At 54.5% G+C, this 23,829-nt stretch overlaps 1 protein-coding gene across 6 annotated transcripts in view; it reads left to right on the forward strand.

Moving 5' to 3' along the window:
• The window catches only part of VANGL2 (VANGL planar cell polarity protein 2), a 44,624-nt gene that overhangs the window by 12,668 nt on the left and 8,127 nt on the right, over positions 1–23,829 (forward strand). For 5 of the 6 annotated variants that reach the window (XM_084613723.1, XM_084613720.1, XM_084613721.1 and 2 more), the window contains exons 2-6: positions 4,596–4,809; positions 13,207–13,478; positions 14,183–14,303; positions 19,210–19,817; positions 23,119–23,255. In XM_084613723.1, coding sequence (XP_084469849.1) covers positions 13,408–13,478; positions 14,183–14,303; positions 19,210–19,817; positions 23,119–23,255 — 937 coding nt within the window. In that variant the 5' untranslated portion in view covers positions 4,596–4,809; positions 13,207–13,407. The remainder of the gene's footprint in view (positions 1–4,595; positions 4,810–13,206; positions 13,479–14,182; positions 14,304–19,209; positions 19,818–23,118; positions 23,256–23,829) is intronic. The other variant, XM_084613725.1, reaches the window with a different exon arrangement.

The raw sequence follows: 23,829 nt of genomic DNA on the forward strand, positions 1-23,829 counted from the left end.
CATATGACGCTTCAACCTAATTCAGCTAGCTTTGTCCAGGAGACGTCTGGGAACTGCCGTGTGTGTCACGCGTCTCTCTCAGAACCGAAAATCCCCTGGGGAAGCTGTTCCCATGGCTAATTCCTGCCCTGGTTAAAGTTTGTGCCTTGACTCCAGTTTCAGCTTCCCGCTGTTGGGCTGGGTCTCATTTCTGCTCATCTGCTGGCTTGTCTCCTGTGTCTGTATCCATGGACCGAGGCTGTCATCACCTGCTCCCCTTCCAAGCCTCTTGTTTGCTTGACTCTTGCCATCTCTTGGGACATCTCCTGGCTTCTTGAGTTGGGTTAGACCCATTATAACTAAGGGTACATCTACGCTGTGAACAAAATCCTGTGGTGCTGAGTCTGAGAGCCTGGGGCAATTGACTTGAGCTTGCGGGGCTCAGGCTCCGGGGCTAAAAAATAAGATCATGGCTGGAGCCTGGGCTTGGAAACTGGGTGAAGCGGGAGGGCTCGGAGTTGAGTGGGAACATCTGCTCTGCTATTTTTAGCCTTGTGGTGCTAACCCCAGCTCTGAGAGTTGCTGCCACGGGGTTTATTTGCAGTGTTAGCCGTACCCTAAAGTCGTACTCGTTTTTGAAAAGAGGAACCTAAATTTAGGCTCCTAACAGTGAAATTTTCAAGGGCGTGGCAGTGATCTAGACGCATGAGTTCCACTGACTTTCATCATGACTTATGCGCCAAAGTCATTTCCATGCTTTTGACGAATCCCACCTCTAACTCCGTACGTAGGTTCCTAAATCAGCAGCCTGGCTTTGAAATGTAGTGAGCGCCCAAAGCTCTTATTGATGTCCGTGAGTCCAGCACGCAGGAGCGCGATTTAGAAGTCCAGGGTGGTCTCCGTGGAGAAATTGACCAGAGTCCCTGTTGCAGAATAAGCTGTTTTGCGAGAGCACCCGGTCTGGACACTATTCTGCAGTGAGAGTGATTTTATTCCAGGATACTGTGTGCACACTGGGGAGTTGTGCTGGAATAGCTAAATTATACTCGACTAGCTGTGCTTGTCTCATTTCCCCTAACTTTCAGCTCCTGCCTCGGAAAACCTTGGCCGAGATTTTCCAAAGTGAGTAGTGATTTTGGTTGGCTAAAATATATTTTGGGGGTGCCCAGTTGGAGACACCTTAAATGCTCAGAAAGCACTGGGCTCATTTTTGCCAGGGCTAACGAGGAGGAATAATTAACATACCGGCGCTCTGCGGCCCAGTGGTGAAGATCTGTCAGGTGGGAGGAGCTTTACCTCCTATTCAGCCAGCCTGGTCTTTGTAACCACTAGATCTTTTTGGGGGAGGGGGATTGGGTGGCGGGGAGGGGGATTGGGTGGCGGGGGGGGGGGAGGCACTGGGATGCCTCCTCATCAGTTTCCTCATCAGTACACGTGGGATAATGATCCTGCCTTGCCCGTTTCAGTGGTAAGCTCTTCGGGACAGGCACTGTCTCAGCCTATGTATGTGGAGCGCCCAGATCCCAGTGAGATCCCAGATCAATAACTTCTTTGAACCTGCTGTCATCCAAGTCTCTCTTTCTGGGTGTTATTTTGAACCTTAGCAGCGTGACATGGAAGTTAGTGGGTTTGCTTTGGCCAGGTCTTTGCCCTTTGTGTTTCTTGGTTTGAATGAACCTGAAATTCAAAGCAAAACTTGGGCCCCTCCCTAGCTCTTCTCTCATGCTTTTCATCCATAGATCTCCAAGCATGTTACAAAGGTAGTTGCTGTCATGATCCTCATTTTACAGGTGGGGAAACTGAGGCACAGGGCGGCGAAGTGACTTGCCCAAGGTCACCAGGCAAGCCAGTTGCGGAGCCAGAATTGGAACCCTGGAGTCCTCCATGCACTATCATGAGGCATCACTGTCTCCCCAAGACTAAGTGTGGGCCCAGACCTGGGCGGGGGGCTGCATTTCAAATATTTAAACTGTATCAGGGGCTGGGGTTGTGCAACTGCAGGGTCTGGATTGAAAGGCTTGTGGCCGACGAGGTTTTGGAGAACTGTCGTGGGTACTAACAAGCTCACGCCAGTTCCGGGCACCAGACTTCAGGAGAGATGGGGACAAACTGGAGAGAGTCCAGAGGAGGGCAGCAGAATGGTCAGAGGGTTTGAAAACCTGACCTAGGAGGAAAAGTTAAAAGCCTGGGCAGGTTTAGTCTTGAGAAAAGCAGACTGAGTGGGGACCAGCTAAAAGTCTTCAAATGTGTGAAGGGCCGTTCTACAGGGGACGGGGATCGATTGTTCTCCACGGCCACTGGAGGTAGGACAAGAAGCAATGGGCTTAATCTGCAGCAAGGGGGGTTACAGTGGACGAGAAGCTGGATATGAGTCAGCAGGGTGCCCTTGTTGGCAAGAAGGCCAATGGCATTTTGGGATGTATAAGTAGGGGCATAGCGAGCAGATCGAGGGACTTGATCGTCCCCCTCTATTCGACATTGGTGAGGCCTGATCTGGAGTACTGTGTCCAGTTTGGGGCCCCACACTACAAGAAGGATGTGGAAAAATTGGAGAGAGTCCAGCGAAGGGCAACAAAAATGATTAGGGGACTGGAACACATGACTTATGAGGAGAGGCTGAGGGAACTGGGATTCTCTTCTGCGGAAGAGAAGAATGAGGGGGGATTTGATAGCTGCTTTCAACTACCTGAAAGGGGGTTCCAAAGAGGATGGATCTAGACTGTTCTCAGTGGTAGCTGATGACAGAACAAGGAGCAATGGTCTCAAGTTGCAGTGCGGGAGGTTTAGGTTGGATATTAGGAAAAACATTTTCACTAGGAGGGTGGTGAAGCACTGGAATGCGTTACCTAGGGAGGTGGTGGAATCTCCTTCCTTAGAAGTTTTGACAAAGCCCTGGCTGGGATGATTTAGTTGGGGATTGGTCCTGCTTTGAGCAGGGGGTTGGACTAGATACCTCCTGAGGTCCCTTCCAACCCTGATATTCTATGATATCAGGAGAAACTTTCAAACTCTCAGGGCACCTAAACTCTGGAACGAGCTTCCAAGGGAAGCTGTGATCTCTCAATCACTGGAGATTTTTAAAGAACCAGTTGGACAAACACCCGTCAGGGATGGTCTAGGTTTACTTGGCCCTGCCTCAGTGCCAGTGGGCCGGACTCAAGGTCCCATCCGGTCCTATGTTGCTATGATTTTATACTGCTTTCCGCTTCCCCTGATCTTACAGGGATGGGGTTTAGAGCTGGGTAGGAAATTTTACCAGGTGTCTGTCTTATGTGGGTCGGGGGAGCTGGTGTAACTCCACGGGCAAAAGCATTGTCCGCAAGAGGAGCAATTACTGGTATAGGCTACCTGTATAACTATGCCCGTGAGGCCTGGTTCCCCTTACTGTGTGGGAATAGCTACACCAGGAAAAGCATCTTTATATAATCCGATTCCAGACTTGTCACTCGGATGGCTAGACTGTCTGCTGAGTCAGTGTGAAGTGATGGAAGCGGCCACAAGCAGGGCTGAGCACGTGTTTTGTTCTGACTGTCCCCAGGTTGAATCATTGCTGGGGTTCCCTGCCTGTTACGGCCTGGTTTGGAAGTTTTCAGCCATATTTTGGCTTTTTTGTACACTTGGTGAATTGCAGCCGTACGCCAGGTTTGCACCCATATCATTGTAAAGGGCTTGTGCGGCTCTAAAGATACCAGCAGAGTTAGAGCCATGCACCCTCTGTGGGTAGAAAAGGCTTTTGATGACAGCTGGGGCTGGTTGGAAAATGGAGCATGTTTCTGCCAGATAAATACAGAAAAAGAGAGAGGCCCATGTTTTTGTTTTTCATCCTTCCTCTTTGTTCCCCCACGGAAGCTCTCCCACTAAAAGAGGAGAAGTGAAATCTTTTTGTTTAGTTTCAGATCTAGCCAACGTGTTTCATTTTGAGGATACGTTTTGGCAACCACGAACAGGTTCAGGTTGGTGGGAAAAGCCAGTTTCCCTTGAAAGACGTTTTGAGGGACACGTTTTGGCCGGCTCTCATGATGGCCGGCTTGGGGGCTGTTCATGGAGCCGGCAGGAGCTGAGGAAGTGGCCCGGCATTTCAGGCACCTAACCTGCCACCTAGTGCCCCTTTTATTTACTTCTGTGGCTCTCACTCCCGTCCCGCGGGAGTCTGTTGCCCAGGTGTGGGGTTGGATGTCCAGAATTAGGGGTCGGTTCTGCAAAATTTTGGCTTCGCCCTTAGAAGGAAGCTGGTGTTTCTTAAACAGCTTGGGGACAGTTTAAGGATTCTTGGCTTAACCAGCCTGGCAGGCTCATTAGGGCAGAGGGAACTGTGGGGGGCTCAGGGCATTGGTACCGGGGCATCAGTGGAGCCTTTGTCCTCTACACCTGACTGCCTGTTCCCTAAATATCTTCCCATCACTTCATGGTTTGGTGGCTTACGTGCACTGAGTTTGCTGCGTCTCAGCCCAGCCCCTGGTGGACGCTGGAGCTGGGCAGGGCTAGAGCAGTGGGAAGTTCTTTGGATCATTGCTTGGTCTCCAGGGTTCCTGGGCCAGGCCTGGGTACCCTGGTGTCGTATCGGCTGCAGCAGGGCCTTCATCTGCTGATTTCCTGTCTCTCTGGGTTTCCTGCAGCTTCCCGGCGGGACCCTGGAGCAGAAGCCCAGTGCCTAAGCTGCTCCAGATGTGGAGTCCCGCAGCTGGCCGGACCAAGTGGAATTGGGATCTGGCCACTGGTTTCTTTTGCGAGATCGGGATGCACCGGCGTCTCGGCGACTGATCAGACCGGGGGGGACAGGACCCTTCTCTGTCGCCGCACCCAACCCCCTCCCGCTGCGCCACTGAGTCGGTGAGTTCCCTCCACGTGTGCAGGGGCAGGACTCCTAGGTTCAGAAAGTGGGTGGCCTTCCCCTTCCTTGGCTCTGGTGTGTCTCCCCTGGCTCCTTCTTTAAAGGAAGCTGCAATTGGTCACTACCCAGGATTTGTCTTTAACTCCCAGCCAGGTGAGTGTCACCAATTTCTGTGGTGACATCTGAGCTGGGAGCCGTGGTGAGGGGGATGGGGCTCAGTTTGCACTGGTGTATGGGGGTGAAAATCTAGGGGGCGGGGTGCCTGGGGTGCATGCATGTTGGAGAGTGTGTCCATGTGCAGACGTGCCTGGGGAGGTGTGCAAAGGCGGGGGGTGGAGTTGCAGAGGGGGAGGGCGTGTGCATGCGTGTGAATCCATGTACAGGTGTGCACTAAGGGTGGGGCTGCAAATGGAGCTATGACAGGGTTAGTGCAAGGGGGTGGACGTGTGAATGTGTGTCCCGGGGCATGGGGGGATGCGCGGGTGAGTCTGGGTGTAGGTCTGTGTGGGCGGGGGGATGCACTTGTGAGAGGATGCATTCACGTGCGCAGTTGCACATGCGTGCGGCTCAGGGGGCCGAGGGGGGCTGCGTGCAAGGGGGCATGCGCAGGCCCGGTGCTGTTGACGGGGGCGCGGGACGTTGTATCCCTGCAGGCCCTGCTGGCGTTGGGAACAGACCGCAGGGAACACGGCCCCGGCGTGAATCTACTGGCGCTAGTCAATAGGCCGGTGATGCCGGCGTCCCCTGCGCGGGGAGGGCTGCTTCTCGCCGGCCTCGGCTGTGCACCCCATTGTTCCCTGCAGAAATCCGATTCCTCCTTTCAGACAAAGCCCCAAAAGGGGGACATGGGGGGAGGGGGTCAGGCCCTCCCTCTTTCTGCTTGTGTTTCCTCCCCCCTCCCCTTTCCCCCACCGCTTGGGACACTGGGATGCAAGCTCCCCAGCCTCCATGCCATCTCCTAGACAACCGGGGTGGGGGGCTTTTGTTTCCATAGTGATAAATGTGAGAGAATCCAGCATCTGGGACAAAAGACTCCCACCCTCCCCTCCCCAAAGCAGAGGGGCCTTGGGAGAGGCCAAAAGACATTTTGGGTTTTATTTGACTGAAATGGCATTTCCGTGGTAACTCGTCTCTCTGTGTCCTTCTGCCCCCAGCCCTGAGCCTGGTTTCTCTCTTACCCACAACAGGCCCTACGCGGCCTCGGCAAGAAAACGGGGTTCACGGGCGTTGGGGGAGCCATGGTAGGGTATCGCCTACCCCAGAATTTAAGGAGGATTTTTGCGAGGGATGAAGTTGGGGTCTGAATAGTAGGGGGCAGGACTGGGGGGGCCTGATTACTGCTTTCCCTGAATGGGGGAGGGGTCTGGGGTTGGATTTAGGGTTTGAAATCTGCTGAGACACCCTCTCCCCGCTTGAATCAAGCAACTGCCCTTGGCGTGTGGGGTTTCAATCTCCCTGCTTGAATCAGGCGTGTGGGGTTTCAATCCGCTTGCTCACATGGGCAGCCCCTTGACAGGCGAGCAAGTCTGTCAGCCACCGGGGGGGCTCTCTGGGGGCCCGAGAGCTCGTCTCTGGGGAAGATTTGCGAGGAATTATTTGACTGGATTTTGCAACAACTTCGGGCCGGGCAATTCTTTATCACCTTGAATGGCTCCAGGTCCTGATTCAAACGCCCTCTCGCAGTGGGACTGTCCTCTCCCATCTGTGCCCCCCAAAATCTTGCAGGTGGAGATCCCCTCGCTGTTTCTGCCTCCCCTCCCCCAAACCACCCTCTATGCCCCATTAAACCTCAAGGATACGAACACGGACAAGCCAAGCTGTGTGTGTGTGTCCCGCACGTTCCCACCCCTCCTGCTCCCATGTTCATTGAGGCCTCTGGGCAGGCTGATTTCCCCACCATCGCCCCCCTTTGGTGTTAAACTCAGGCCTGGGCCAGGATCTTACATAAACTAGAAATCCAGGAGTACCAGAGAACTTCTGTTAACACCTGGTCTTGTTCCTTCTTCAGACTGATAGCATTCTGTCATGCCTTTGCATGCAGATCCAAATCAGCATGCACCAGGACTCCTGGGTTTGGGGCTCCACTTCTGGGGAGGAGAGAGTGGGACAGAAAGGGTTTAAGCAGGGGAACAAGACCTCAGGACTCCTGGGTTGCATTCCTGGCTTCGAGAGCAGAGTCTGGTCTAAAGCAGTGGTACACAGAGGTCTTCCAGAGGGTTCATCCACTGATCTAGATATTTACTGAGTTTTAAAACAGGTGACATGAAAAGCACTAGCAACATCAGTACAAACTAAAATTTCACAGACAATGACTTGCTTATGCTGCTCTGTGTCCTGTGCACTGAAATGTAAGTACAAGATTTATATTCCAGTCGATGTGTGTGATAATTACATGGTAAAAATGAGAGAGTCAGTAACAATGAGCTGTGACCCTGCTGTATTTTTATATCTGATTTTGTAAGCAAGTCATTTTTAAGTGAGGTGCAACTTGCAGATACGCAAGACAAATCAGACTCCTGAAAGGGGGACAGTCGTCTGGAAAGGTTGAGAGCCGCTGGCCTAGAGTTCAGAACAGGGTCAGTGGTAGATAATACGGCACTCTGACAGCCAGGAATGGAACCCCGGAGTCCTGGCTCTGAGGGTCCTGGCTGTGGCATCTCACTCCTGTTGATTTTTGCTTTTAGAAATTCCTATCTGCATCTTTAGGCACCTAAATACCTTTAAAATTCTGGCCCTAAACATCTTGCCCACCGTCACATAGGGAGTTAGCCTGGGACATGGGGGACCACCCTCCTTCTCCAGGAAGGATGCCCTGGTTTATCTAGATTAGCTTGGAGTCACTCTTTAGCTGGGACCAGTGTGGCTTTCCCATGCACACTCATTAAATCAGTGCAATTCAGCGGGAGTAGCTGTGATCTGATCTACACGCAGAGTTTAGATTTGAGGTTTGGAGGAGACCTCAGGGACTGAAACTCAAGAGGGCAATCGCACCCACAAAGGAGGAAGTACCAGGGATAACAGCCCGCACTACACCAGTTGTTATTTACTTTTTAATAATTTGGGTCAAACCCCAAGCATCCTTCTGGAGTGGGGGCAGGGTCTTCCCTGCCTCTGACAGATACCGCAGGTGGGGTGGGGTGGATCGGTTTCTTTGCCAGCACGCTTATGGCATGTCAAGCCACCCTTCTGACTAACTCAGGAAGAGCTTTGAGATCCTCAGGCAGCGGGAGCTGTAAGCGCGAAGGGTCATTGCCTCTGCACCCTCGTGCTCTGATGACACCATGGTAACTTTTTTCACACCCCTCTGTGCTCATCAAACCGTCTGTGAAAGATCAGATTACCTAGTTGGGGTGGGTGGGGGAGGTCTCCACAGCTTCTGGTGGGAGTCACAGTGCTGATTTGCCCTCGCATCCTAGCCACGGGGGCGGGAGCGTGGTCTGCAACACCCATCCCAGAAAGAGCAGCGTGTGGGCAGGTATTTGGTGCAAGCAGCTGGCTGGATCATGTGATCCATACCTGGAGGCCTGGCATGGTAACTGGTGCTGCTTTGTAATTAAAAAGCAGCTGAGAGTCATCCAAGCACATACAGCTTGGGGTGGGGTCTCAGCAGCTTCCCACTTCCCCTGGCCTATGGATCCTGGCCAGGATTTCGTCACCTCCTTCACCGGGACAGCATGACTCCCCCACACTGGCTTTGCCTGTGCTCCCAACCCTTTTAGCAGACGAACATGGATGGAAGGGTTGTGACTAGCCCCCCCTGGTGTCAGGTCCTAGTCCCAGCAATAGGGGATGGAGATGGTTCTTTAATGATAATCCCTAGTTTTCATAGAGCACTTTTCATCAGTAGCTCTTGACGTGCTCTAACAAAGGAGGTGTCATTTGCTCTGATTGTACAGCTGGGAAAACTGAGGCACAGGACAGGGAAGGGCTGTGCCCAAGCTCACCCAGTAGGCCAGTGGCAGAGCCAGGAATAGAAATGAGATCTTCCGAGTCCTAGTCTAGTGCTCTATCCACTAGGCCAATCTGCCTCTTAAAGGACCCAGAGGCCTCTCTGTGAAGGTACATCTTTGGCCTATTCATTATGCGAAGGGATAGCAGCTACGAGTCCCAAGCAATTTCCCACCCTTAATGGGTCCAATGCTCTTTTGCAGCATTCACCGTTATTCCTGAGAGGGGGCTCCTAGATGCACACGCAGTTCCTACTGGGCTAGTAGTATCCGGGGCATGTTGCAAGACCCTTTTCTCCAAAGTGTAGTTGTAGTGGGAGAAACGAGTGTGAAATTGGCTCTGTGGGGTTTGGTGGCTCTGTTCAGGAAGGGTTCCAGGCCTGATAACTCAGTTAGCAAATCAAAGCCTGTTTTTCTTTTCTAGTAGGTTTGGAAGCAACGTAACCAATTGGCTAGTGCGCCAGGAGACCTGGCATTCTGCTGCCGGCTCTGGAGAGATCAGTAGCTCGGTTTCCCTCCTGTGCGCCCTTTGTCTTGGCTGTTCAGGGGATGAGATCTTCAGGGCAAGGATCGTATTGCACTGTGTCTCTGCGCAGTCCCTGGCTCGTTGGGGCCTCGTGACAGAGCTGGAATTCAGCGCCACGGCAGTGCCAATGAGTTGCTCTAAAGTGGACCTCGTTAAGAAGAGCTGTGCCTACTTGATGGATTGGGGTGATCAGGGGAGAGCAAAGAGACTAATTAGTCCCGAGGCAGAGGGTAGAGGAGACCCAGCAAGGAAGCGCAAAGGAGCGAGAGAGGGAAGATACCTTCCCTCTGGCCGTGGGAGCTGAGGGCTGCACGAGGCTGTAAAGGTGACGGGCAGAACTCTGTGAAACAAACCACGTTCGGGGCTTACCACAAGAAGGTCCCCTAGCTGTTTGTAACTTGGAAAGAGACAGGAGCAAGACCCCACCCTCTTAATTGGTCTGATGAGGAGCACCTGGATGGGAATGCTGAGGGGGGTGGGAGGGTTAAATAACAATTACATTGGCACGTGTGGATATGTATAACTTTAATTGGAATAATCGGGTTGCTTATGTTTTCGATGACCTGGCAGCAGTAGGTATGGGTGCCGCAGGACGCGTGCTATCAAACAGAGGTTTGATTTCTGCCCATTTTCCTTCCCTGCAGCTGGTGGTTCGTTCCCCAGCCTGCCAGTCACTGGTTTGTCCTGGTGGCTTCTCCCTCCCTAACCCCTTGTGTCAACCATGGGCAAAGCTTTCAAAAGTGGTAGCTGATTTGGGGTGCGTTTATTTCTGAAGCAGCTGGGGTGTGATTTTTTTCAGAGGGGCTGAGCCCTACTTGAGTTTGGCTGGCAACCTACAACTGGTTTCAGTCTGCCCTGATACCATTTATTATGACCTGTTCCATATGTTATCCACTGAATGGGCCATCCTGCATCTAAAAATGGTGTTTAAATTCCTTTGTTTAGGTACCGCTAATTCCTCAGATTGTTACTTCATAAAGAATTCTTTTTAAATCTAGGGCCAGATTCCCAGCTGCTATGAATGGATTTCACTAGTGTGAGACCAGTGAATGATCTAGCAGCTAGCTCATTTACTGTTCTCACTCCAGTGAAATCAATTGATATCACATTCTAGCCTCTAATTGCTATTCTCCTACACTCTTGATGCTGCACTCAGCTTGGAAGGGCGGCATGCTAGTTCGGTCACTTTCATTCGTAACAGCCATTCTGCTGCCTTGATTCCTGGATGTGCTTTTCAGACATTTTCACTTACACCACCAGATTTGAACTCCTGATCTTTTCCCCCTTAGAGACGAGTAGCCTATCACTGTGCTACCAGGCCTATAGCACAGAGAGCCTTTATCAGAGTGTATTTTATATTAATATGGTTTTGTTACAGCCATCCTACCTCCCCCACACTTTTACCAAAAAATCTGAATTTGGTGTCTAACCTATTCCATCCCTGTTTTCTCCAGCCTGGGATAGCTCTGAATCTCAAGGCATTTTGCAGAGTCTGATAATGAAAGCTGATCTGTGTTATTTCTCCCCTATCTCCTCCCATTTTACACATGAGGAAACTGAGGCCATGGTGGTGACGTGGCCTTCCCAGCTTCACACACAGAGTCAGTGGCAGAGCCTAGGTCTCCTGATTCCCATTCCTCTGTGTATCGACCACTAGACCACACTTCTCTTCCCGAGGCAGGAACAGAACCCACAAGTCCTGATTCTCAGAGGGTGGTTCTAAAAAGGACTTGAAAGTGAATTTAAGCTTCTTCCCACTGCAAGGGTGGGCCAGGGGTTAGGGTCCTAATCAGGGACTTGGAAGACCTGCATGTAGTTCCCTGCTCTGCCACAGACTCCCTGTGTAGCTCTGAGCCAGTCACTTCGCCTTTCTGTGCTGCAGTTCCCTGGCAGTAAGCTTTTGGGGGAGGGATCGTGTTTCTGGTCCATTTCTGTGCTGTACCTAGTGTACGGTAGTAAGGTCTTGGCTAGTAGCCGCAGCCACGGCGCACTACCGCAACATGAGGAATAATGGTACTAGGGTTCGCAGAAAGAACAGGAGGACTTGTGGCACCTTAGAGACTAACACATTTATTTGAGCATGAGCTTTCGTGAGCTACAGCTCACTTCATTGCTCAAATGAATGTGTTAGTCTCTAAGGTGCCACAAGTCCTCCTTTTCTTTTTGCGGATACAGACTAACACGGCTGCAACTCTGGTACTAGGGTTGAACAGCCCACAAATCAGGGCGCAAACTGCATTTCCCCTGTGCCACTCCCAGTGACTTAAATGTGAACTCCACGCTCTGGACCTTTTGCGGGATCGGGCCCAGGAGCTTTTCCCGGCGTTCTTTGCAGAAGCCAAAACTCCAGCATTGATCTTCTGGATCTGAGATTCCGTGTCTGTGCCGGGAAACTTCTTCTAACAGCGTCTTGCCGCTTTGAAATGGGTCTGAAGCACTGCCCTTGCTGAGTAAATTATTTGTAAGTTGGTCCTGGCCCTGGGTGCTCTCCTGGCAATTAAAATAACAATCAGGATATTAATTAAAACATAAATTACATGAAACAGTGCATGAAAAAGCTCCTCTTTCAGTGTTGTTTATAAAAGGGCAGAGAGTGCAGGGTTCTAGCTGATGCTAAAAGAGAAAATGCCATGAGAGAAATAGCCCAAACAAGTGTAACATGTTCGTGTCAGTTATTGCTGGGAGCTAGTGTGATCGGAGCCTGATTCTCACTTTCACTCCCTTCAAGGCTCCTTTGCCCTGCCAAAATGGTGTAAAGGGACCTTAGTGGAAGGGAGAATCGGACCCTGCCTTATTTTTCTTAACGCTTACAGATTATTTTAGCCGCTACGAATGCGTTATGAGTGATGACATGTATTACGGAGCACCCAGAGCCCGCATTGTACCAGCCACCGCACTGACGCATCGTAAGAGCTAGACCCTGCCCCCAAAGGGCTTAGTTGAAATGGGGAAGACAGATGGGCACGGAGAGACAGTGATTTTACGAGGGTGACACTGGGACCCAGTGCGAGAGCTGGGAATAGAACCCAACTCTCCTAGGTCCCAAGCCAGTGACTTAAAAATGCCTCTTGACAAGGGAGTGCTTTTCTACTGATGCTAATGTCTGGGGGAAGATGGGCGGAGGTGGACGTGGGATGGCGCGGGGAAAAGGGGCCTTTTACTTTGTTCCCTAGGGCTGGGCTAAGGATTGGTGGGATTGAGCTGTTTCATTTCCCATAAACAAAAACTGCTTTCTCCTAACTAAGAAAAGGGGTCAGAGGAAAAGAAGCAGCCAGGAGTCACTGTTTGTTGCAGGAAATGTTAAGTGTCAGCTTGGAAGGATTTGATTTTTATTGGGAAATGTCCATTTCGCTGCATGCGTGCAAACTGAGGAGGAAATATTTCCACTGAGAATCGTGGGAGTTCACAGAGTGGCAGAGTCAGACCCTTGCTGTTTGAGAACTCCTGAGAGCTTGAGTGAAGGCTGCTTAACTTGTGTCTTTTGACACAAACATTTAAATGGGTGAAAATAAGAAAAAAAAACCTTACAAATATCAAGATGTCAGAATTACATCTAGAAATCGGCTTCTGCCAAGCCGCCGATGGCGCGGCTCGGGGAATTTGGAAGCTGTGTTGGAAGACCTTGTCGGCGACCCAGCGATATTTCCTGCCTCTCCCTGCAATCTCACAGCCGGTGCAAGAGCCGCCGTCTCTGCAGCTTCTACTGTTCGTAGTGGCCGTCTCCCCATTATCCCTCCATCTTGCTGGTCTCTCTCACCGGTAGCAGATGGCTCAGGGGATTCTCTGTCAAGGCTGCTGGACTCGGACAGACCTTGGGGCTCCCTCTGGCTCGGCCCGCTGTGATTTTTAGGGAGGGTGGAGTTAGTCTGAGACCCGGTGGGGATCCCCTCCGGGAGCCTTAATTCTCTCCCACCCTTCCCCAGCAGGGCGTCGTTTTCTTCTGAGAGGAGCCCAGCCAGCTGATCAAAATAGAGTCCCTCAAGGTGACAGTCGACTTCCTGAAGGTGCCCCTGGGCCTGAAGAAGCCCGCGCTGAAGGAGGCAGCGGCCGCCTTGGCTGCTGTCCCCGTCGGGAGACCCAAGTCCGTCAACGTGGAGCGCTACAAGGCCCGGTGCTCTGACAACATGGACAACGAGTCGCAGTACTCGGGGTACTCCTACAAGTCGGGGCACTCGCGCAGCTCCCGCAAGCACAGGTGAGGGGGCGGGGGGGAGCCCTGCACCTGGGCCTGTGAGTCGGGGGAGGGATGAGGGGCTGACCTGGCTTGGGGGGGAGGGGAGCTAAGCTGGCTCAAGGGGGCTAACCGAGATCTGCCCTCAGGATTGGGGAGGGGGCGGGTGGAACGAACCTGGGTGGGGCGGGGGCGGTGCCTCACCCCATGTGCAACTTCAGGAGAACCCATGGCGGGGGCTCCCCCCCCAACCCTGCATCCGTCCTGGAGGGGGGGCAGGGAAGAATGCCCTACTCCCTGTGTGTAACCTCCCCGTGCACACACATCTGCCCGTGGGGAGGAGGAAGCTGCCCCCCTTCCCCCGACCCTATGGGAGAGGGGTGAAGCCCCCAGACTATATCTGCCCTTGGGGAGATGTGTGTGTGTGTGTTTTCGGGGGGGTGTCAGGAAGGCCTTGTGCAGCCCTGGGAAGATCGGGACCTGGCTCCCCCTATGTCTGTCCTTGTGGAGAGATTCCCCCCCTGCTGTCTATCTTCAGGGTGGTGCATGGAGGAAAGGGAGACTCCCTTGTGTGGGGTCTGGGAGGATCCCCCCCCCCCCCCTCCACAGCGTGCATCCTTGGGAGGGACGTACCCCATTCCCCCTCTCGGCCCACTCCCAGCTGCGTGCCCCCATCAGCCCCTGCACTTCCCCCTCTGACCCCCGGCGTCTCTCTCGCTCCCTTCCAGAGACCGGCGGGACCGGCACCGCTCCAAAAGCCGGGACGGGAGCCGGGGAGACAAGTCGGTGACCATCCAGGCCCCGGGGGAGCCCCTGCTGGATAATGAGTCGACCAGAGGAGATGAGAGGGTGAGTGGGGAGCGCCAGGCTGAGGGGGTGGGGCTAGCACGTTGCTCTGGGGGGGTGGGAAAGGGGGTGTACAGGGCATCAAGGGATGGAGGCGGGGTCTGTGTTTTGCTCCTCCCTCGTCTCTGGGGTGGGAGGTGATAGGGGGGTGGGAGGAGCCTTGGGGACTACATGCCCATTGTCTCCCCGTTGCCAAAGAAACCGAGGCGGGGGCTTTGAAGCCTTGTTGCCTCCTTCACGCTGTGGGAAAATGAGAGGGGAGGGAAGGAGGACTCCTCCCGGGGTGGCTCAGCGAGGCTCCCCTGGCCCAGACAGTGGCCTGGGCGACTGGGCTCACCTCACCCCCCAAAACACTCTGGTTCTGATTCTCAGTTCCTCCAGCCCCCTACACAGGGCGGTGGTGAATGGAAGCAGGATGGCTTCAAACCCCCCCCCTACCCCATACACACACACACACCTTTATACTCCCTGTATTCTGGGGCTACCCTCAGGGCCCCTGGGATGAGTTAGAGCAGCCTCAGGGCTGCTCTGGATTCACACTTTGGGCCCTGGGACAGCAGAGAATACCCAGAGTGCAGCATGATCCAGCCACGGTCCCAGTCCACCCCCTATGCAAGGGGCTGGGAGCCAGGGCCCTTATCCCAGCTTCACACCAGCCAGGGAGCCCCCTTGTGCACGGGGAGGGGGGATCTTAGGGGGCTGTTTTCACCTACTTTAAGACCCCTTCAGCCAGGTAGAGGGGCCAGAGTGTGACTGAGAACCAGGCCATTTCCCAGAGCCCGTGAATTAGGGGTGAGGCAAGACACAGCAGCTTGGCCCCTATTTCGAGAGCGTTGGCCTGGGTCCCCTGCCCTCTGCAGGGTGGGGGCTCTCAGCAGTGCCCGTGGCAGCTGACAGTGGAAGTGGCCGGGCAGGGGGGTGGGAAAGCACCGCTGGGACCGGCTCCCAGTCTTTGCTCAGCGTTGCCTGGGAAGTGCCAAACTGCAATAGCCCCAGGCTGGGTCTTGGGGGGATGGAGCGCGCGTGGAGGCTCCTGCAGTGGGTCCCCGCCGGCTCTGTGCACCGAGGCTCTCGGGCTGGACGTCGAAGGGGAGTGTGTCCCCTCTGCAGCTTCCTGGTGGGGAGCTCTGGCGGGCGCATGGCAGCGGTGTGTTTCCCAGGACCCTTGGCGGGGTCCCCGCCCCATGCAGCAGCCTCTGGTGCACAGGGACTCGCGTTTCCCAGCAGCTCTGCTCCGGTTGCACCTCAGGGGCTCAAACAGCTTGGATGGCCACAGTGTGGCCTGCCGGGGCCCAGCTGCTGGGAGGGAAGCTCGGGAAACCCAGCTTCTCTAACCGCAGACCATGCATAGACAGGCGGCGGGCAAACAGTTTCCACCATGCAGTCCCCTTGCCAGTCCCCGCCTCTCTCCAGCCGGCTCTGAACACCATCTCCTCGGGCCGTTGTCCCCTCTAGGAACAGGGCCAAGCCTAGCCAAAGCAGCCGCAAGGGCCGGCCCCTGGCTGGATTTGAACCGGGGTCCTGGCGGTGAAAGCCTGCAGCTCCTATTCACCATCCCCTGAGCCAGCCTGTGGAAGGGCCTGAGGTTTATTGTGTAGGGGTGAAAATTCCAGGGAGCTCCTGACTGGGATGAGAGCAGAATATGCTCCCCCGGCGGTTGAACGGAGTAACCCGACGGCAGTTACAGGTGTTGGTATTCTCGTTGCACCTAGGGGGTCCCCGTCACGCCAGGGGCTGTACAAACACATCACAAGGAGACTGGGTCTCCCACTGGAAGTTACCGCCCTGACCAACCAGGGGCTACAGTTCTCCGGCCTGTGCTATGCAGCAGGTCAGAGGAGAGGAAGTCCCCCGATTGCTGTAGATTTAGGTCCCCTGTTTTAATCCTCCCTAAGCCAAGATAGACAAACTGAGCTCTTTTAATCTGAGTCAGTCCCGCCAACCCCCTTAGTTTGTCGTTGTGCTTTTGCCTGATTTAAATTTGTCAACAGCTGTCTGGCGAAGCAGAGCCCAGAACACAGTATTCCCTGTGTGGACTCTCCTTACTCTTCATAGCAGGGGGTGATTTTTTCGGTGTATGTTGTGTCGTTTGGGACAGGGTCTGAGCTAAAATGGAAAGAGCTACCCTCAGACCCGACTCAGGGCTTGTCTGCACCAGAAAGGGTTTGCCAATATAGCTTATACCCAAATGAAATAAGCCAGACCAGGAAAAGGCCTTTTATGCTCATGTAACTGCGTGTCCAGTGCTGCTTATTCTGTCTTAGTTTTGACAGTTAAAAAAAAATCACACCCTGAAGTGACATGTCTGTGCTGGTCTGTGCTTTAAGGAGGATTGGGAGAAGTTAATTGATATTTTTTGTTATTTTGGTGGCTGATATCAATGTTTGTTTTTAAGCATTTTTTATTTTTATGGATTTACATTTTCTCAGATGTGGGAAGTTACGGAGCGGCGATCAGACAATTATTTAATGACCGTAGATGCTGAGATTCCAAAAGTTCAAGCTTTATCCCCATTAAAACTCCAATTGTCAACCTCACCTGTCAAAATACAAACAGTAAATATCCTTCAGTCAAACTCTACGATGTTCACAAGCCCCATTTTTCTCACTTTGTCCCTCTGTAAATTTTGATGCTCCTCGATGGAAATATTTTTCCTCGGTTTGTGTGTCCGGTGAAATTGACATTTACCCTTCTGAGCCTATTTTTAAGGGTAGACGTGGCCTTACTGTGCCCCCAGGAGGGGGTGACACCGACAGAACTATCTCAGGATAGCTGGTGAAAAGTTTGCATCTAAACTACAGACTTCTGCCAGCACTGCTCTGTCGGCAATCCCTGTCCCACCGAGCCATGCTGGCAGAAGCCTCTAGTGTACACGCACTTCTGCTGGCCGCATTTGGTACTGGGATGGCTCATTTATGCTCGTGGGTTGAGGAGGGAGAGGGTGATAAGCTGCACTTTAGCTGGAATAGCTTTTCTGGTATAAGCTGTGTTCACATTCGGAGCACTTTGCTGGTATTGTATAGTGGGATTCCTATACTGGTCAAGCGCTCTGTAATCGGGTGGCTTGCCCTTAGGGGAGGTGTTAGCCACGTAAAAGCCCACGCGCAGTTCTTAAGGGGCCCACAAGGGGGCGCCAATAAGGCTGGGGTGCTCCTGCCCATGAGGGGGTGCCCAGTAAATGGTGACCCCGCTACATGCTCCTAATGTAAGGTCTTTGGGGCAAGGCCTATCTTTTTCTCCTGTGTCCGTACGGCGCCCACCTGGTCCGCGATTGGCACTCCTAGCCACTACCGTGAGAGACTAATAACCATCGAATGATAATGGACAAGGCCTAGCATTGCAGGAATGCGCTACCCCAGTTGATAAACCCCTTGTTACCGGTGTAACTAAGGCCGCCCTGTGGGGGTTGAACCGCTTTCAAGATCCCCTTATGTAACCGTGTGGGTGTATAACAAGGACATCAGCGGGCTTCTGCTCTCAGCAGCCTGCCGGCTCTCTCTGGATCCCCTCTCTCATCTCAGGAAGCATCCCAGGGGAGCGGTTGCTCTATGAAGACATCATCACAGGGTTCAGGGAGGAATTTGCGTTGGCTAATGCCCTACAGCTTCCCTCCACGCCCACATCCGGCAGGGTGCGTCGGCTTGGGGACAGTCAGCTCTGCTGACAGAGGCCTGGTTTTATGATGGGGAACCAGATGCAAGTCGGGGAAGCCGGCTGCAGTTGCCTTCCAGGTGTTTTGCCATCACTGTAAAGCAGGGGAAGTCCACTTTTTTTTTTTTTTTTGTCAGGGTCCAAATTTCTTGGTCAAGGTCCAGTCTCCAGAGAAAATAATAATAAAAAATAACAATCATGATGATAAGTAAATGTAAAGATTTTGGGGTCTGTTCAAAAGCATCTGCCAATCCGGATTTGGCCCACGCTCCACCTATTGACTCCCCTTGCTGCAAAGTAACGCCCAAAGGGGTAATGACTTTGCTCAGGGAGGTAATTAACGAGCGAATATATCCGCCCCCCTGAGGAGGAAGTCTGGGTTTCAAGTCCCCTTTAAAGGGTTTGTGGTGAATCTGAAAGGACGTGCTCGTTGTACTACCAGGCACATGCACCCAAAATAAACGTACCGCGCCAGCAAAGGTCGCCCGCGAACCTTGCCCGTGGTACCAGCCCTTGGGGAAAGGGGGTGCTATGGGTGTCAGGAGCTTATGGTGACGCAGGGATATGATTTCATTGATTGTCAGTGACGGCATTTTGAGATGGGACTTGGAAAATTAAGCCCTTGGAATCAGAGGGCTGGGTGTGGGTGCTGAATTCCAGGCCCTCTCCTCTTGTGCTTAACCGGGTGCTGCAGCCTCGCGTGGCGGAGGAGGGGTGCATGGCGGACTGGCACGTGGACGTAGTTGCTTTTCCTCTTGTTACGAAGGGGATTTGTGTGGAAATCTTTTGACGTTCCCATTTCAGAGTTTATCTGCTGCTGGTCAGGCGTCACTTGTGGGGGAAGGCAGCCTGTCCCCCGGACTGGGAACGGCACAGGGAGACAGGATGCCTGGGTTCTAGGCCTGCCCCGCCCCGTGCCTCAGTGTTCCCCTCTGTAAAATGGGAACAACAATCTTGTCCTCCTTCGCAAAGGGCTTTGAGATCTGTGGCTGGAAACCAATCAACCGGATTGATTCTTAGATCTGTTGATCTGGCACGGCTGGGAGGGGAGCCCATGGCCTGCCTGGGCATCTGATCCTTCGGGGCTTGGATGGTCTAATCCTGCAGGGCAGGGGGTTGGGTGGGCTGGGGGTAGTTCTGATCCCACAGGGCGGGGGCGGGGGGAGAGTCTGATCCAGGGAACTGGAGGGGGGTGGCGGAGTCTGTTCCCACAGGCCAGCCCCCCGTGTGTAACCCTTTCCTCCCCGCCCCTCTCTAGGATGACAACTGGGGCGAGACCACCACAGTGGTGACTGGCACCTCGGAGCACAGCATCTCACACGATGACCTCACGCGCATCACCAAGGACATGGAGGACAGCGCCCGCCTGGACTGCTCCCGCCACGTGGGCGTCTCGCTGGGCGGGGCCCTGGCGCTGCTTTCCTTCCTCACCCCGCTGGCCTTCCTGCTGCTGCCCCAGCTGCTGTGGCGGGAGGAGCTGGAGCCCTGCGGCACGCCCTGCGAGGGGCTCTTCATCTCCGTGGCCTTCAAACTCCTCATCCTCCTGCTGGGCAGCTGGGCCCTCTTCTTCCGCCGCCCCAAGGCCTTCTTCCCCCGCGTCTTCGTCTTCCGGGCCCTGCTCATGGTGCTCGTCTTCCTCCTCGTCGTCTCCTATTGGCTCTTCTACGGCGTGCGCATCCTGGACTCGCGCGACCGCAACTACCAGGGCGTGGTGCAGTACGCCGTCTCCCTGGTGGACGCGCTGCTCTTCGTCCACTACCTGGCCGTGGTCCTGCTGGAGCTCCGTCAGCTCCAGCCCCAGTTCACGCTCAAGGTGGTGCGCTCCACCGACGGGGCCAGCCGCTTCTACAACGTGGGCCACCTCAGGTGAGGGGCGGGCGGGGCGGGGCGGCTGGGAGGGTGAGGGGGACGTCGCTGCCTGCGCCGGCGGGGCGGGGGGGGGGGAGAGTGAGTGAGTGTGTGTGACTGCCCCCTGCTGGGGGAGAAGGGGAGTGAGTGTGTGGGTGTGACTGCCCCCTGGTGGGGAGAAGGGGAGTGTGTGTGTGGGTGTGTGACTGCCCCCTGGTGGGGGAGAAGGGGAGTGAGTGAGTGAGTGTGACTGCCCCCTGGTGGGGGAGAAAGGGGGTGTGTGTGTGGGTGTGACTGCCCCCTGGTGGGGGAGAAAGGGGGTGTGTGTGTGGGTGTGACTGCCCCCTGGTGGGGGAGAAGGGGAGTGAGTGAGTGAGTGTGACTGCCCCCTGGTGGGGGAGAAGGGGAGTGAGTGAGTGTGTGTGTGTGTGTGTGTGACTGCCCCCTGGTGGGGGAGTGAGTGAGTGTGTGTGTGTGGGTGTGACTGCCCCCTGGTGGGGGAGAAGGGGAGTGAGTGAGTGAGTGTGTGTGACTGCCCCCTGGTGGGGGAGAAAGGGTGTGTGTGTGTGTGTGGGTGTGTGACTGCCCCCTGGTGGGGAGAAGGGGAGTGTGTGTGTGTGGGTGTGTGACTGCCCCCTGGTGGGGGAGAAGGGGAGTGAGTGTGTGGGTGTGACTGCCCCCTGGTGGGGGAGAAGGGGAGTGAGTGTGTGTGTGTGTGTGTGTGTGTGTGTGTGTGTGTGTGACTGCCCCCTGGTGGGGGAGAAAGGGGGTGTGTGTGTGGGTGTGACTGCCCCCTGGTGGGGGAGAAGGGGAGTGAGTGAGTGAGTGTGTGTGACTGCCCCCTGGTGGGGGAGAAAGGGTGTGTGTGTGTGTGTGGGTGTGACTGCCCCCTGGTGGGGGAGAAAGGGGGTGTGTGTGTGGGTGTGACTGCCCCCTGGTGGGGGAGAAGGGGAGTGAGTGTGTGGGTGTGACTGCCCCCTGGTGGGGGAGAAGGGGAGTGAGTGAGTGAGTGTGTGTGTGTGTGTGTGACTGCCCCCTGGTGGGGGAGAAGGGGAGTGTGTGTGTGTGTGTGTGACTGCCCCCTGGTGGGGGAGAAGGGGAGTGTGTGTGTGTGTGTGTGACTGCCCCCTGGTGGGGGAGAAGGGGAGTGAGTGTGTGGGTGTGACTGCCCCCTGGTGGGGGAGAAAGGGGGTGTGTGTGTGGGTGTGACTGCCCCCTGGTGGGGGAGAAAGGGGGTGTGTGTGTGGGTGTGACTGCCCCCTGGTGGGGGAGAAGGGGAGTGAGTGAGTGTGTGTGACTGCCCCCTGGTGGGGGAGAAGGGGAGTGAGTGTGTGGGTGTGACTGCCCCCTGGTGGGGGAGAAAGGGGGTGTGTGTGTGGGTGTGACTGCCCCCTGGTGGGGGAGAAGGGGAGTGAGTGAGTGTGTGTGTGTGTGTGTGACTGCCCCCTGGTGGGGGAGAAGGGGAGTGTGTGTGTGTGTGTGACTGCCCCCTGGTGGGGAGAAGGGGAGTGTGTGTGTGGGTGTGTGACTGCCCCCTGGTGGGGGAGAAGGGGAGTGAGTGTGTGTGTGTGTCATTGACCCCCCCCGGGGGGGAACGGAAGTGAGTGTGTATGTGTGTTACTGCCCCCTGCTGAGGGGGAAGGGGAGTGAGTGTGTGTGTGTGACTGCCCCCTGGTGGGGGAGAAGGGGAGTGAGTGTGTGGGTGTGACTGCCTCTGGTGGGGGAGAAGGGGAGTGAGTGAGTGAGTGTGTGTGTGTGTGTGTGTGTGTGTGACTGCCCCCTGGTGGGGGAGAAAGGGGGTGTGTGTGTGGGTGTGATTGCCCCCTGGTGGGGGAGAAGGGGAGTGAGTGAGTGTGTGTGTGTGTGTGTGTGTGTGACTGCCCCCTGGTGGGGGAGAAGGGGAGTGAGTGTGTGTGTGTGTCATTGACCCCCCCCGGGGGTGAACGGAAGTGAGTGTGTATGTGTGTTACTGCCCCCTGCTGAGGGGGAAGGGGAGTGAGTGTGTGGGTGTGACTGCCCCCTGGTGGGGGAGAAGGGGAGTGAGTGTGTGGGTGTGACTGCCCCCTGGTGGGGGAGAAGGGGAGTGAGTGAGTGAGTGTGTGTGTGTGTGTGTGTGGGTGTGTGACTGCCCCCTGGTGGGGGAGAAGGGGAGTGAGTGTGTGTGTGTGTCATTGACCCCCCCCTGGGGGGGGAACGGAAGTGAGTGTGTGTGTGTGTGTGTTACTGCCCCCTGCTGAGGGGGAAGGGGAGTGTGTGGTGTGGGTGTGTGTGTAAAGTGTTGCTCTATGCTAGAGGGAACTAGACCTGTGTGTGTGTTTGCACACACTGCTGCCTGCTGCCATCTCGGAAGGGGGGGTGGCGGCAGTGGTGTGTGTTTGTGTGTGTGGGTTTGTAGGCATGTCCATGCATTTTGTACCCACATCTGCTTGGGGGAAGTGCGTGTGCGCGGCCATGAACGTCCCTGTGCTACCATCCCCCGCTGCATGGATCTGCACCTGCCGGCAACCGTGGCATTTGGTCCAATAAAAGATATTCCTCACCTACCTTGTCTCTACGGTAACAGCCTCGTCCAGACCATGTCTCCTTTAACTCCAGCTGCAGGGACCTTTCTGGGGCCTGTGCCGAGTCCCCTGCCCCTGGGTTGTAGTGAGGCTTGATAGGATTAGATTTTTATCGGTAAATATCGGTAAGCGTCAATTTCACTATCCACATGCAAACACACCTGGGAAAACATTTCATCCAGGGTCACTGAAATTGGCAGCCAGGCCAAATAAGAAAAATGCTGCTTGAGAACCTCGTAGAGTTGGATTTAAGGAGATTTACTTTGCCTCTTCTGGCATGGGATGTTGACATCTCGGTTACAAAGCTTTGGCTTTTTGAACTTCCAATATCTGCTGTTAAATAATTATTTTCTGACCTGTCCGCCCCCACTGCGTCCTGCGATTGTGAAAATAGAAATCAATCAAAGTCTTTACAAACGCTTAACCAACCATGGAAAATTATCCCTCGAAATGCTAAAACAATCAAAGTTGAGGTCTAGTTGTAGTCACCGTACAGGGGCCGGCTGTCGGTCAGTCTGTACTGTGGTGGCTGGTATATGCTGCTGCCACTGGACAGACAGCTCCAGCCCCGTGGCGTGACGTGTCGATGCGTCCTCTCTCTGCGATGTGTGGCTCAAAGATCCAACACATCATTGTCTCCCTTTTGTTCTCCCCCTTCTGTGTACGTGCGTCCCCTCCCTACCCCACGCCCCCCCGGCAGCGCGAGTCTAACCTATTATCTTGTGTCCCTCCCCGTACCCTGGCTGTGTCTCTCGCAGTATCCAGCGCGTGGCAGTGTGGATCCTGGAGAATTATTACCATGATTTCCCCGTCTACAACCCCGCCCTCCTCAACCTGCCAAAATCCGTCCTGTCTAAGAAAATGTCCGGGTTCAAGGTGTACTCGCTCGGCGAGGGTGAGCTTGGGTCTCTCTCCCGTCCACCCTCCTCGCTGTCTCTTCTTACTCTTTGTTTCCCCACACTCTGTCCAGCCCCGGACCTTGCGGTAGCTCTGTTGACCTTAGTGATGTTACAAGGGGGAGTGAAATCGACCAGCTTACTTCTCCCCTTGCTCCCAGCCTCGGCTCTGGTTAACAGGAGCTGATTTTATTTGATAAAGCTCCCTTTTATTACCAACTTTCCTCCCCTCCTTTCTCCTCTGCCTGAGCACGGGATTATTCTCTGTCTTTCTGGGAATTGCTTCGGATTTGAATGCGTTTCTTCACACCAACACGGAAGTTTTATATCCGACCTTTCACTCCCCCCGGAGGCAGAGGTTATTGGTAACTTACCGAAGTCACCTGAACTGGTTTAAATGAGTCTAAAATAGGGGACTCACACCCGGTTAACTAGAGCCGGGTCGTTAAACCGATACCGTTTACTGACTGTAGACAAGGTTTTGGGGCAGGAGGCCTGAGGGTGGGATTTTCGGTAGCCTGTTAATATTTGATGTGTTTGAAGGTAGGCTCCACCTAAAAACCTGGGCAACGG

This window comes from Lepidochelys olivacea (assembly GCF_965140295.1).
Source record: "Lepidochelys olivacea isolate rLepOli2 genome assembly, chromosome: 24".
Classification (NCBI taxonomy): domain Eukaryota; kingdom Metazoa; phylum Chordata; order Testudines; family Cheloniidae; genus Lepidochelys; species Lepidochelys olivacea.